Raw genomic sequence first — 13,439 nt, 5'->3', positions numbered from 1 at the left:
CCCCTCTTCCAGGCCAGCCCACTGCTGTGGCCAGGGAGTGCAGTGGAGGATGGCCCAGGTGCTTGGGCCCTGCACCCCATGGGAGACCAGGAAAAGCACCTGGCTCCTGGCTCCTGCCATCGGATCAGCGCGGTGCGCCGGCCGCAGCGCGCCAGCCGCAGCGGCCATTGGAGGGTGAACCAACGGCAAAAGGAAGACCTTTCTCTCTGTCTCTCTCTCTCTCACTGTCCACTCTGCCTGTCATAAAAAAAAAAAAAAAAAAAAAAAAAAAAAAAAAAAAAAAACTGTGGGAAGAGTGTCTTCCATAAGGAGCTCTTGCGTAGTCTTTGCAGAGGACTTCATCTTATGGAGGAGGGATTGCTCTGGACCGTGCCGGATGTCCGAGCGTTCTGTATCACGGAAGCACTCTCCCGCACGTAGTATGTGATGGTTTTCGAACCAAAGTTACACTGCAATCATTTATTGATTCCAGTAGGTTTTTGGTGGATTCTTTAGTATTTTCTTTGAACAAATAATGTTGTATGCAGACAAAGACAGTTTGACTTCCTCTATTCCAACTTACATGCCCATCACTTCTCTCTCTCCCCTAATTGCTGTGGCTAGAGCTTCCAGTACCGTGTTGAATAGAAATGGTGAAAGTGGACATTCTTGTCTTGTTCTAGGTCTTAGAGGAAAATTTTTAAATTCTTCATTGTTCAGTGTAATACTGCCTTGAGTTTGTCATATATGGTCTTTATTGTGTAGTGGTACATTCCTTTTATATCCAGTTTATAGAAACTATTCTTTGTATCATGAAAATATGTTGAATTTTATTAGATGCTTTCTCTGCATCTATCAAAATGATCACATTGTTTTTGTGCTTTCTTCTGATGATGTGGTATATCGCACATTTATTGATTTGCATGTCTGAACCATCCTTGCATCCGTGGGATGGATCCCACTTGATCATAACGAATGATATTTTTAATGTGTTGCTGAATTAAACATACTTGCAAACTATAATCTGATAAAATGTTGAGTTCAACAAGAATATACAACATTTCTAGGTGTGAATATATTCCATAAAGGAACTTCAAAATATATAAGGCAAAAATGGATAGAACTATAAAAAGTTAAAATATCTACCATCATAGTAAATGACTTCAAAACATGTATTTAAATTATTGAGAGGTGAAATACATAAATAATTTCAAAAATATGGATTTTATAGTTGATTATATATTCATATGTTATAAAGCCTTTACATTTCAAAAAAAATTATATCACACAGAACCATTTTTTCTGACCAAAATGCAATTACTTTTGAAGTCATGAAAAAAGTAGGACGTTAAAGTTCCCATACATTTGAATGTGGAAGCAGTCCTAGAATCTAATAGAAGAAGGAGCTTCCCAATCTTTTTCCTCTTTGAGCTTTCAACTTGGTCCTAGACATCACAGTGAAATGAGGAATGGAAATCAAAAGCATAAGGATCAAAATGGAAGAAGCAAACATTATTTACAGATGATAGAGTTTTCATGTAGAAAACTTGGGAAGATCTACAGACATCTTAATAAGAGTTTTAGTTGGCTGGCTATAAGATCAAAACACAAAATCAGGTTATATTCTATATATGAGGATATTTAAAAATGTGGCAAATTGAATTAAAAGATCAGTCTATTTTGGTGCAGAAAAAATTTGAAATCCATGCATACAAGGAGTCTTTGAAAGTTCTTGGGAAATGTGTATTTGAACTCCATGGATTTCAAACTTTTTTTGCACCAAAATAAGTATCTTTTAATCCCATTTCCCATGAACAGTTTAAAGTGCCATTGTATCAGCCACAAACATTAATCTTTTGAAAAATACAATTTATACTAAATAAAAATTATCTACTTAGGAATAAATATTACAAAAAGTATATGAGATTTGTATGCTCAAAGCTATCACAGTTAATTGAAATATATTGAAGATCTATATAAATGGAGATATTCCATGCTTATCAAAATGCCCAATAAAGTAAATATGACAATTTCTCTCAGAATTGTACAGACTCTGTGGAGGGTTTCTCAACGTTCGTACCATTGATATTCTAAGCCAGACAGTTCTTTGTTGAGGGGGCTGTGTGTTGCAGGATGTGTGGTATTATCCCTGGCCTCTACCCACTGGCTGCTGCTGTTAGCACATATTCCCTTCCTGTTGTGAGAATCAAAAACGTCTGCATACATTGCCCACGGCCCCGCAGGGCCAACACCGTCTGCAGTGGAGAACCACTGACTCAGTGCAATTAGAATCAAAGTCCAGGAAGAATTTTTAAAACTGAATTTGATGGACTGATTCCACAATTCGTGTGGAAGGATCAAAAAGGTCAAGAATATTTAAAACATCCCTGAAGTTAAATAAGGTGGAGGCCTTGCTTTTCCAAGTAACAGGTCTCAAACTCCAGCAATCATGGCAGTGGGTACTGAGGCAAAGCAGCTCATGGCCCAGTGGGATGAACTGCAGCACCCAGAATACCTTGTAACTGTAGATTCTTAGTAAGTGACAGAGTGGCATTTCAGATGGATGGGCAAAAGATGAATCGCCCAATAGATAACACTGGCACAGTTATTCTAATAATATGTATAAAAATTCAGGAGGATGTCTTTTTTACCTTGGGGTAAAGAAGGATTTTTTTTTTAATATAGCACCCAAAAAATGCAAAGAATTTTAAAAAGCAGTAGTCAGGATTCTGAGAATAAACCCCAGTGACCCTTGCCTCAATACAGTCTCCTCCCCCTACACCGTAGCTGTCAATATGATGAATGGTCACTCTCATGATAGTTAAATTATATGGCAAAAAGATTATCCAGGTGAACCCATCAAATCGCTGTGGACCCTTTCAAGGCAGAGCTGTTTTAAAAGCGGCACTGGTGGCGGAAGAAGAAGTCAGAGTGATTCTGAGGTTGAGGATTCCAAGCACCATTACTGGCTAGAAGAGGGGATGATAAGAAGTGCAAGTCCTCCAGAAGCCCAGAGTAGCCCTGGTTGCCAACCAGCAAGAAAATGGGGACCTGGGCCGGCGCTGCGGCTCAATAGGCTAATCCTCCACCTAGCAGCACCGGCACACCGGGTTCTAATCCCTGTCGGGGCGCCGGATTCTGTCCCAGTTGCCCCTCTTCCAGGCCAGCTCTCTGCTGTGGCCCGGGAGTGCAGTGGAGGATGGCCCAAGTGCTTGGGCCCTGCACCCCATGAGAGACCAGGAGAAGCACCTGGCTCCTGGCTTCGGATCAGCGCAGTGCGCCGGCCACAGCGGCCATTGGAGGGTGAACCAACGGCAAAGGAAGACCTTTCTCCCTGTCTCTCTCTCTTTCACTGTCCAGTCTGCCTGTCAAAAAAATTAAAAAAAGAAGAAAATGGGGACCTGAGACTCACCCCCACAAGGAGCTGGGTTCTGCCACAGCCTGAAGGAGCTTGAAGTGACTTCTTCCCCAGAGTCTCCAGATGAGAACACAGCTTGGCTGATGCTTTGCTTTGGCCTTGAGAGACACACAGGTAGAGAACTCCCTCCACCTCCCTCAGCTCATGGTCCACAGAACTGTGGGACGATGAAAGGATGTTGTTTTAACCAACTGGGTTTGTGGTTATTTGTTACGGCAGCAGTAGAAAATTAGTAAATCTATATTAAGGGGCCAGTGTTATGGTACAGCTAGTTAAGCTGCTGCCTGCAACACCAGCATCCTATGTCAGAGTGCCGGTTCAGGTCCCAGCTGCTCTTTTTCCTATCCAGCTTCCTGCTAACGTGCCTGGGATAGCAGCTGAAGATAGCCCAAATACCTGGGCCCCTACCACCCATGTGGGAGATCAAGATGGAGTTCTTGGCATCTGACTCCACTTGGACCGTCCTAGCTGTTGGAGAAATTTGGAGTAAACCAGTGGATGGAAACTCTCTCTCGCTCTCTGCCCTTCTGCCTTTCAAATAAATATAAGGCCGGTGCCGAGGCTCAATAGGCTAATCCTCTGCCTGCAGCGCCAGCACACCGGGTTCTAGTCCCGGTCGGGGCACCAGATTCTGTCCCGGTTGCCCCTCTTCCAGGCCAGCTCTCTGCTGTGGCCCGGGAGTGCAGTGGAGGATGGCCCAAGTCCTTGGGCCCTGCACCCCATGGGAGACCAGGAGAAGCACCTGGCTCCTGGCTTTGGATCAGCATGGTGCGCTGGCGGCAGTGGCCATTTTGGGGTGAACCAACGGCAAAAGGAAGACCTTTCTCTCTGTCTCTCTCACTGTCCACTCTGCCTGTCAAAAAATAAAAATAAAAAAATAAAAAACAAACAAAATATAAATAAATCAGTCTTAAAAAAACTATTTTAGGGTTTGGGGCTGTGACGGAGTGGGTAAAGCTGCCACCTGCAGTGCTGGCATCCCTTATTGGCATGGGTTCGAGTCCTGGCTGCTCCACTTCAGATCCAGCTCTCCACTATGGCCTAGGAAAGCAGCAGAAGATGGCCCAAGTCCTTGGGCCCCTGCACCCAAGTAGGAGATCTGGAAGAAGCTCCTGGCTCCTGGCTTTGGATCCTCCTAGCTCTGGCCTTTGCTGCCATTTGGGGAGTGAACCAGTGGATGTTGCCTATACTTATAGGGTTATATCCAAAATATCTACACAGACCAATGTCAAGGCCTTTCCCCTATTTTCTTCTAGTTTTTTTTTTTTTTTTTGAAGATTTATTTTTTATTTGAGAGGCAAAGTGAGAGGGAAAGACAGACCAGTTTGTTTTCTCCCCCAAGCTGCAGTCTGTGTGTAGCAAGGAGGAAGAGGAGACCTCAGCTCAGGCCCTGTGCAACCTCCTGTAGACGACCTGGGCTCTGCCCTGATCCTGAGTCTTGTACAAGGTCTTGCTCATTGCCCCCAGACGGGCTGTGTCTCCTAGTCTGAGTGGGGAGATCGTTGAGGAGGTACCCTCCAGCTTCAGGTCAGTCCCCCTCACCCCGTTCAATGTGAAACTGTGGCTTACGTTTCCATTAAAATGTCAGCACCTTTATGACTCACTCTGTTACACTCGATTTTTTTCCTGGTTATTTCCGTCTCTCCACTGCCATAAGGGAGAAAAAGCATTGTCCATTAGTTCCACTTTGCTAAATACATGGATATTGATGAGACATCTAAGATCCTGGCAGCTAACCAGGCTCACTTCTGGGGAAGAAGGGGTGCCCTCGATCTTGCTTCTTTGCTCCACCACCAGTTCTTCCTCTTTTCCTTCTGAAAGCTACTTCCAGTCACATCTGTGTCCTTCCTAGAGTGCTGTCGCAATATGGACTATTAGGTGATGGTAATTCACAGTTGCGGTCTCACTCTGTTCTCTTCACTCAGGAAACAGCTACTGGATATTAAAACCTGCGTTTGCAGTACTGTTTATTTCTTCTTGTCCCTGGAGCTGAGCATTTAACAAAGTCTATGACTCTTCCTGTTTCCCATTATTCTTGTATAACAACTACTGGAATTGTCTCCAATTTTATGTGCTATTTTTAGTAAAATGGGGAAATAAAATTGTCTTAACTCCCCCTTTTTAAGATCTCCAGCATAAAAGTTAGTCCTTCTTTTTATTATCTACGTATTTCAAATTTAATTAAAATATGCTTTAACTTCTCTGCTGTCTTGCTCTTCATCCTTCTGTTTTCACATTTGAAAAAAAAAAAATGCCTTTCGCCACTAATCTCAAAATTCGCCTTTCAAGAAAGACTTAGAGTGTTTGCACACTGCGTCCTGTCCTGGACACGGAGCAGTAAGGCGGAGATGTGGTGGTGTTGCCGTGGTCCCTCCCAGGGCCTCCCTCGGGCTGGGGCTGTGGCAGCGAGCCCTGTGGGAATTCCCAGCGGCTAAAGAGAGGCCTTTGCCCAGGTCACGTCCCTTGGCTGAGGAACTTACACCCAAAGGCTTGTGGATGTGGTGCAGCCCCCTGGCTTCAAGGTATGACAACTGTGAAGAGCCATTCCAACGCAACGCTTCTAGAAGGATCGTGGAGTCCTCTGTTGCACACACATGGCAGTTCAGCTTCTTCCCTGGCACAGTCCTGCCTCCCTCTCTCCTCCCTGAGAACTGTTTCTAAGTAGGGTCCTAACATGTCTCCCCTATAGAAATTCAGGGAGTCTGTTTCCTGGGGAACCCAACACATGTGGTTTTTCCTCTGTATTTCAAATACAGCTCAATAACAATATGCATGCAAAAAATAGAGAATAAATAAAGCAACAAGTGGGGCAAAAATGCTAACAATTGGTGGATTTGGATGAAAAGTTCATGAGAGTTCTTTGTACTATTTTTGCACCTTTTCTGTAAGTTTAAGATTATAAAATTAAGCTTAAAAAAGTAGGACAAATATAAATTACTTGAAGATGTTTATGTGTAATTATGCTCCAAGATAAAGAAATCTGAGTCAAGGTTTCAAGATCATGATCCTGCAAAAGATATATAAACTCACTACCATGGGGCCGGCACTGTGACGCAGTAGGTTAATCCTCCACCTGCGGCTCTGGCATCCCATATGGGTGCCGGTTCTAGTCCTGGCTGCTCCTCTTCCAGTCTAGCTCTCTACTGTGGCCTGGGAAAAGCAGTAGAAGATGGCCCAAGTGCTTGGGCCCCTGCACCTGCATGGGAGACCAGGAAGAAGTTCCTGGCTCATAGCTTCGATCGGCACAGCTCCAACTGTTGTGGCCATTTAATGGGGAGTGAACCAACGGAAGGAAGACCTTTCTCTCTGTCTCTCCTTTTCACTGTAACTCTGCCTTTAAATAAATAAATAAATCTTTAAAAAAAAACTTACTACCATGAGATTTATTTTGTATCTTGCCTCTTTTTTTCAACCCACTGATTATTTTCTGTGATGGAATTCACTTGTCCATTAAAATTAATTTTGTTAAGTAAATGGCCTAATTTACTTAGGTTATACCTGGATGGGCAGTGTAGATTAATGGAAACAGTGGTTACTAGTTGCTAGATAATAAACAGAACAGTTTGGAAATTTAATTTGTGGAGCATTTCAGTCCCAAAATACGCAGTGGTGTCATTGATATGCTACAGTTTGCATGCCAGTTTGGTATCTCATCTGAGAAACCTGACTGGGTTTACCAGTTCTGCCTTGTGGTGGTATCTGAGAGGTACAGGCTCAGAAAGATCTAGAGCTCCTGTCAGATAATCTCTCCGAAGCCACACGGCCTTGAGAGCTAAGCATTATCTCGGCATGAGTCACTGGCTGCTCCGGCGGCATCTCCACTGTTTCCTGAGGTTTCTCATTCACATGCTGGTCTTCCTCCGCTTGTGACTTGAGTCTGAGTTGATAAACAGCTTATGATATCAAAGGGACTGCATTTCCATGAAGGAGAAGAAATAAATGCCGCCCAGTCTAATACCTAATCTAATTAAGCAACCTCACTTCCAGCGTTTTGTTGATACTAATAAAAAAATGAATTTCCATCACAGATTCCAACTGCCTTCTTTCACCATAAGGTAGACTTATAGCATTTCAGTTATTCTAGCTCAAAATGCATCTCCAAATATATGTTATTTTTCCTTTCCAGTTCTTCCTATTCTATTTCTCTCACAATTTACTTCAAAATTGACTTTCTGAGATTTTTTTATTAACTTATTTCTGTGATGTCTAAAACTCAAGTCCCTATCATTTTCAAAGATAATTTTGTTGCTGGATGCTGGGAGAGTGGTAATATAGTTCCTGATTAAATCCAGTGAAAGTGGATGATCTAAGCCCCAAGTCACCACTGTTTGCCAGTATTAATTATAGTCTCCAGGTTCAAAATGAGATCATTTTAATTACTCATTTTCATATGGAGTTACAACAAAATGAAAAGCCATGGCTGTAAATGGAACGTGGTTATTGCATCAGAACCCCTGGCACCTGCCGGACTGCACAGTCCTTTCTCCCTTCCTCTGAGTTGATTGGAATCCCAGGAAACCTTCAAAGCCTTGTTCAAAGTTTACTCTCTGTTTGAGGTTCTTTCTGATTACTCTGATGCACATTATTTTCCCCCTCCTTAGAGTGTCTACTCCTGCAGTTTAGTTATCAAGAACATTTGGCTTACAATTGTTCTGTTTCCTAGAAGTCTGTATGTTAGACTGAAGTCCCTGGGCCCTTGAAGGCAAGGACTGTGTCTTGTACTATCAATTTTCAAGATGTTTTTCATGTGTAATCCCCAAAGGGAGAGGGAAAGGGGGAGAGAGGGAGAGGGGGAGAGGGATAGAGAGGGGGAGAGGGGGAGAGGGAGAGGCTGAAGTCAAGAGCCAGGAGCTTCTTTGGGTCTCCCACATGGGTACAGGGTCCCCAGTACTTGTACCCTCCTCTGCTGCTTTTCCCAGGCACACTATCAGGGAGCTAGATCGGAGGTGGAGCCACCAGGACTCAAACCAGCGCCTGAATGGGATGCTGGCATTGCAGGCAGTGGGTTAACCTCCTACACCACAAAGCCTGTCCCTACTCTTACATTTTTAAGTTGACATGAATAGTGTTGTAATTATAAATAACTATAAAGGAAATAATCCTGACATGTTGTAAATATTGACATTAGAGACAAAAGAAAAGAAAATTGTTATATCAGTCTTAATATAGAGAGTACAAAAAAAGTAATGTATATGAGCGAAATTGACATTTTGAGATTCGATTATTTTTATAGCCTTTGTCTAAACTCTTGAGGAACAGTGATTTTTTTTCTACTTACTACTTGTTGGATTCTTTATTTAGTGGAGGGTTACACTTATAATTATAAAGAAAATTGAAAGTATATCATTATAAAAATTAAAAGAAAAATAAGAAAAGGATTAGGCTCTTAAAACTGCATATGTGAAATATCTGAAATATCTGAAATTTGTTCCATTTTTATAAATAAAAAAATTTTAAAATAATGAGTAATGAAAAAAAGTATCTAAAGGAATCTACATTCTATTGTGATTGATCCTTATAGTCATTTTTGTTTTCTTTAACTGATGGGACTTTTTTATGGTTCCCTTTTTTCCTTAGATTCTTATTCTGATTGCATTTTCTTCACAGGATTTTATCCTAATATAAAATATCTTTATGTTTGGAAGCCTTCTCTACATCAAACATGTATATCAATTGGAATTATTTTTCAAGATTTTCTGTAACCAAAGATTTGAAGTGGTTAAATATTCTTTCTAGGTTGACATCTCACTACAATTACTGTTATTATACCACCATTCAAGCCACATAAATATATTATAAATTCTTTAAAAACTTACCAAATGTAAAACTGTTGGAAAAACATGCTTTTATGAGATACATGGACTGTTCATTTACCCACATGTATTGCTTATTATTAGATACAATATTACTTATTGTTAGATACAAGCAGGATTCAGCATAAATTCTGTTTCTGTTTTACATTTTTACAGATGCAAATGTTGAGAAAGTCTGTTCACATAAATTGTAGGCAGAACTAGAGGGAGTTCTATTATAGCAATGTCAATCAATTCTATGAATTCTTTCCAAGTAATATGCCAAAAATTACCCAGTGATTTATTATAAAAATATTTTTCATCTCTTTTTGGTTGTTAATTAGATTTTTCTAAAGTGTTGTTAAATGCAAAGAATTGGAAACAACCTGCTTAGAAAATGATTTGTTAAATAATCATTAGGAGTAATTTACTCTCTCAATTTCTGGGAATGATACCAAAAATTATGTACCAAAATGTATCAAGTAACTGTTAAGTAAAGCTGTTATACTTTAACCCAGTATATTCAGAAGTGTGAGAAAGATTAAAATGTTAATCGCAGAATATCCCTGTTCAAACAATAATTTTTGACAGATAATTTTATTGTATCATATGTTTTGAATATGTTTTATAAGTTCTTCAAAAAACTGTGGATTTGATTTATTTGTTTTTTGAAAATATTTACCATATAACCTAGTTGGCTAAATGGGATCTGCAGTTTTACCAGGAAACATGTTACTTTATTAAATCTGATGGCTGTGTAGACAACAGCCACCGTTGTCGCCACACTCCTCTCTGTCCCCGTTGGCACTGGTTGGTTGATGACGTGATGACAGAAGGCCTGTGCCTCCCTGCTCTGCCGCTGCCGGGAGCTCCTCCTTGGAGTGAGGCGCTGTGTGACAGCAGTGGGGAAGCTCGCCCTCTGTCCTGCTGCCCCGTTCTGTGAGCTCAGTCTCTGAATACAGGCATCCTAGTGTGGACCAAAACACCCTCGTGTTTGCTGTGCTTGCCATTGGAGAAATATAAACAGAACCGAACAGGCCTCGACGCCCCTTTGTCTGCCTTGTGCCTTAGTTAACAGGGCCTTCCCCTGTCAGTTCCATTTACTCTTGTTTGGCGCCCTCATAGAATGGGTGGGGAATGTTTGATTATGAGAAGGAAGGGGGAGAACTAGCCTTGCCAGGCGGGTGAGCTGTTGGAAAGATGTGAAAGTTGTGGATCTCAGAGGTGATTCCCGTGGAACTCTCTGCGCCTCGCTAGCTTTTGAGAAGTCTTTCTGTGCCCTCAAATAATGTGCATACACTAGTTTGAGGGTAGCTTTCTTACAGTTCTTATAGAACACTGTAATTGAAAAGTACTGGTACTTTTAGAGTTTGACTTTTTAGAGTTTGTATGAATACCTAATAATTAACTTAGGAAAGAAAAGGATATTAAGATAATAAAAACATTAGCAAAAATCTATAAACAAAAATAGAAGTTTATTTTCATTGGTGAATTTTTCCTTTTATTTTTAAATTAAGAATTTTTAACTAGTAAAAGTTTTATCAAATGTATATATTTCTGATCGGTTTCTTTTGGAACAGATGAAATTCAAACTGTGTAATAAATTTAAAATTTATTGTTTATTTATTTGAAAGGCAGAGTTAGAGAGAGGAAAAGATACAGAGAGGGAGAGAAATCTTCCATCCATCCACTGGTTCACTCCCTAAATGACTGCAACAGCCAGGCCTGTGCCAGGCCAAAGTCAGGAGCCCAGAGCTTATTCTGGGTCTCCCACGTGGGTGGTAGGGACCCAAACACTTGGGCCATCTTCTGCTGCTTTCCCAGCCACAATGGCAGGGAGCTGGATTGGAAGTGGAACCCGTTTGGAATGCTGGCATCTCAGGCAATGGTTTACCCACTATGCCATAAGCCAGTACCAGTAAAATTCTTTAAAAATTTTTTAAAGATTTATTTATTTATTTTAAAGGCAGAACTACAGAAAGAGAGACAGAGACCTTCCATTCACTGGTTCACTCCCCAAATGGCCACTACGGGCAGAACTGAGCTGATTCGAAGCCAGGAGCCAGGAGCTTCTTCTTGGTCTCCCACGTGGGTGCAGGGACCCAAGCACTCGGACCATCTTCCACTGCTTTCCCATGTGCATTAGCAAGGAACTGGATCAGAAGTGGAGCAGCTGGGACTCAAACTGGCACCCATATGGTTTGCCAGCACTGCAGGCGGAGGCTTTACCTGCTATGCCACAGCGCAAACCCCTCCTTTAAATATTAATTAGATTAATTATGGTTGCCTTCTTTGCTAAAATTTCAGTTGAATAATTTTTATATTTTCAATCTCTTTATTATATTTTATTTTTTATTTTTCTTTATTTACTTGAGAGGTAGAGTTATAGACAGAGGGAGGGAGAGACAGAAAGTTCTTCCATCCACTGGTTCACTCCCCAGATAGCCGCAATGGCCGGAGCTGGGCCAATCCGAAACCAGGAGCCAGGAGCTTCTTTCAGGTCTCCAAGTGGGTGCAGGGGCCCAAGCACTTGGGCCATCTGCTACTGCTTTCCCAGGCCATGGCAGAGAGCTGGATGGGAAGAGGAGCAGCTGGGACAGAACCGGCGTCCATATGGAATGCAGGTGCCACAGCCAGAGGCTTAGCCTGCTAGGCCACAGCGCCAGCCCCTGTACTTTTATTTTTAAACAAGATATTTCAGATAACAAAACTGAACAGAGTTGTGGAAGTAAGAAGGGGCTACAGTTTCTCAGTTGTGTTTTGTAAGTCGGTCTGTACTTGTCGCGTCTTATAAAGAGTTATATTAAAGTGATTAATACTCATAGGTAACCATTGGCAGACGATGTCGATTAGGGAGGCAAAGTGAATCTTCAGATTGTGAACTGCTGTAAAAACATCCCTGTCTTCTGCCAAAGTAAAATCTTAGCTTTATGTTGTTGACAGAAAACGCTTCCAAGGCAGGGCTGAAACAAGAGCAGTGCCAAGACACTCAGCTGCCTGCTGGGACGGCGTTGTCCCGGGATTCTCTGCCACTTGTGATTAGTGCGTGGAAGTCAACAGAGGTAAGTCGCTTCCCGCTGCTGCAGCGGCACACTGCCACCAGCTCCATGCCTTGAAACAGCACACGTGAATTACGACAGCTCTGCCGGTCAGGGTTCTCGCTCGGGTCTCCCTGGGCCGAAGTCAGGGTGTCTGCAGGCTGCTTGCCCTCCGAGGCCCCGGGGGACAGCCTCTCTGTCACTGTGTCCAGCTTCTCCTTCCAGGAGAACTTAGCTTGTCTCTTAACTTGGTTTCTTTGTGTCTTTTGTTATACAGGATTTTAAATATGAGTAAGATCAAATTACCCAAGTTTTCCTTTATGGTGTGTGCTTTTTAAAACATCTTACGGTATTGTTCTTTAAACTGGTATAATAAAAACCTCTTATTTCTTCTTCTAAGTGCTGAGGTCCTATGTCCTCTAGGATTTCCCTGTGCAGTGTCAGAGGTCTTATTTTATTTGTACCTTTATGTGTGCGTAGACAACGTGTAATTTATTAAATAATCTGTCTTTATTCATTTAAAATTCTTATCATTGTGAAATAATTGTAGGAAGTTAAAAAAATTACAAAAGTCTCCCGCACCCTTCACCCAGCTTTCCCTGGCGTTCACATCTTACACAGCTGTGGCACAGTATCAAAACCAGGGAACGAGCTGGCATCTTGGTGCTGACCAGTCTACAGTCTACAAGCCCTATTCAGTGTTCAGCTTCCAACTCAGTATTCAGGTTTTTAACCTTGCATTTGTGTATGTCGTGTACGTGGTCCTGTGCAGTGTCATCCCACGTATAGATCTGCGTAGCCATCAGCACATGTGTGAAGCATAGCGGTTCCATCCCCTCCTCACCAAGGAAGCCCTTCACGCTGCCCACCTTGTCCCCATCCCTGGCACCCACTACCCTGTCCTCTGTCTCTATCGTTGTCCTTTCTAGAATGTTACATGAGTAGAATCAGATAGCCTGGAACCTTCTTGAGATTTAATGCTCTTGGGATCCATTTAGGCTGTTGCATATATCAGCAGTGTATTCCTTTTTAGTACCGTGTGGTGGGTCAGTGATGTACCAGTTTGTGCACCCACTCACCCACTGAAGAATATTTGGGTGTCTCCAGTTTTTGGTTATGTATTAAGAAAGCTGCTGTGAACATTCGTGAGCAGATTCTTGTGTATGAAGTTTTCATATGTCATATATATGGGAGAAGGATTGCAGTGTGTTA

At 42.0% G+C, this 13,439-nt stretch overlaps 1 protein-coding gene across 2 annotated transcripts in view; it reads left to right on the top strand.

The window, feature by feature from the left end:
• ENTHD1 (ENTH domain containing 1) overlaps window positions 1-13,439 on the top strand; it is a 141,223-nt gene that overhangs the window by 54,880 nt on the left and 72,904 nt on the right. For both annotated transcript variants that reach the window (XM_051834068.3, XM_002721414.6), the window contains one exon: window positions 12,133-12,251. In XM_051834068.3, the coding sequence (XP_051690028.3) occupies window positions 12,133-12,251 (119 nt within the window). The remainder of the gene's footprint in view (window positions 1-12,132; window positions 12,252-13,439) is intronic.

This window comes from Oryctolagus cuniculus, chromosome 11, assembly GCF_051225735.1.
Source record: "Oryctolagus cuniculus isolate XC-2025 breed Fujian yellow rabbit chromosome 11, ASM5122573v1, whole genome shotgun sequence".
NCBI classification, from domain to species: domain Eukaryota; kingdom Metazoa; phylum Chordata; class Mammalia; order Lagomorpha; family Leporidae; genus Oryctolagus; species Oryctolagus cuniculus.
The sequence above is the reverse complement of the archived record's forward strand: the minus strand, read 5'-3'. Positions and strand labels throughout refer to the sequence as shown.